This window comes from Dipodomys ordii, unplaced genomic scaffold, assembly GCF_000151885.1.
Source record: "Dipodomys ordii isolate 6190 unplaced genomic scaffold, Dord_2.0 Scaffold251, whole genome shotgun sequence".
Lineage (NCBI taxonomy): Eukaryota > Metazoa > Chordata > Mammalia > Rodentia > Heteromyidae > Dipodomys > Dipodomys ordii.
Window position 1 is genome coordinate 450,152 of NW_012267467.1, and position 1,488 is coordinate 451,639.

General features: G+C 59.8%; 1 protein-coding gene across 1 annotated transcript in view; it reads right to left on the minus strand.

Annotated features, from left to right (window-relative positions):
* Positions 1-506, minus strand: part of Cnih4 (cornichon family AMPA receptor auxiliary protein 4) — a 12,583-nt gene extending 12,077 nt beyond the window's left edge. Inside the window, exon 1 of the mRNA XM_013036173.1 lies at positions 81-506. Coding sequence (XP_012891627.1) covers positions 81-258 — 178 coding nt within the window. The 5' untranslated portion in view covers positions 259-506. The remainder of the gene's footprint in view (positions 1-80) is intronic.
* Between the last annotated feature and the right edge of the window lie 982 nt (positions 507-1,488).

Below are 1,488 nucleotides of genomic sequence, written 5' to 3' on the forward strand. Positions count from 1 at the left end.
TGCCGGGCGGCCTGCCGCGCTCCCATGCCCGCTCTAAGCCCCGGGCCATCTGGGGCCCACCACGCTCAAGGAAAGGATACGAAGTAGACCGAAAGGAAGATGAGCGCGCAGCAATCTAGGAGAGAGAAGACGAACACGACCGCCTCCATCCTCCGCCGCCGCCGCTCCTCCCGTCAAACCTGCGCGGGTCCGCACAGCCTCATAGGCCGGCGTCCGTCCCGCTCCCGGCCTGCGGGGCGTGGGGCAGCCCCGCGGCATGCTGGGAGTTGTAGTCCGTCGGGAAGGCAGCCGTCCCGGGTCCTCGCTGGGAAGTGCTGCGGCTCTGCCCACCCACGGGCGGGGCCTCCGACCTACTCGCTGTGGGCAGTTCTGCTTCCGGAAGTCGATTGGCCGTCCTACGCGACGTTTGTTGTTTGTCCTTACTGTCAGGGTGTTTTGTTGCTGTTGCTTACTGCCTTTTATAAGCAGTTCCTAGGCTGGGAAGGTGGCTCAGTGGTAGAGCGCCTGCCTTGCATGCGTGAAGCCTTAGGTTCGATTCCTCAGCACCCCATCCACAGTAAAAGCCAGAAGTGGCGCTATGGCTCAAGTGGTAGAGCGCTCGCCTCGACACACAAGCTCAGGGACAGAACCCAGGACTGGCAAATAAATAATTGCTCTAGTGTTTAATCTACCAAACTTGGGACTGGTAAAGAGCGCTCGCCTTGAACTGAAGAGCACCGGGGCAGCGCCCAGGCCCCGCGAACGGACTCCCCCCCCAAAAAAAAGTTTTTTGCTTTTTGTTTTTTTGGTCAGTTGTGGGGCTTGAACTCGGCGTGGGCGCTGTCCCTCCGCTCTTCAGCTCAAGGCGAGCGCTCTTACCGCTGAGCCACAGCGCCACTTCCGGTTTTCTGGTGGTTTATTGGAGATAGGAGTCTCACGGTCTCTCCTGCCCGGGCCGGCTTTGAACCGCGATCCTCAGATCTCAGCCTCCTGAGCAGCTAGGATGAGGCATGAGCCACAGGCAACTGGCTTTCTTTCGTTCTTTCTCTGTTCTTTCCCATTTTCTTTTCTCTTTCTGAGCTAAAGACAACTCAGGGTCTTACACTTCCTAGCACAAAAGCTCAGGTACAGAGCCCAGGCCCTGAGTTCAAGTCCCAGGACCGGCAGAAAAATAAATTAAAAGGAAAAAAAAGAAAGAAAAGAAACGCGTGTGCTCTTCGCTGGAGTCTGCGGAGGCGCCAGGCCGGGCGCCCGCCAGCCGGGTCCGTGTCCCCCACTGGGGACCCGGAAGTGGAGCGTGCTCAAAGGGGGCCTAGCCATCCGGGGCCTCCTGGGCCAGCCTGAAAACAAAACTGCCAGAGCCTCCCGGGTATTTCTAGGGCTTCCCCTTCTTCAGGCGGCATGTTTTCCTCGCTCGCAGTGCTTCTGGGCGGGGAGAAGAGCACGGGCCTCGCCGCCGGGCGCCTCTGCAGCCGCTTGTCCGGCATCGCCGCAGACAGCCCCGCGAAG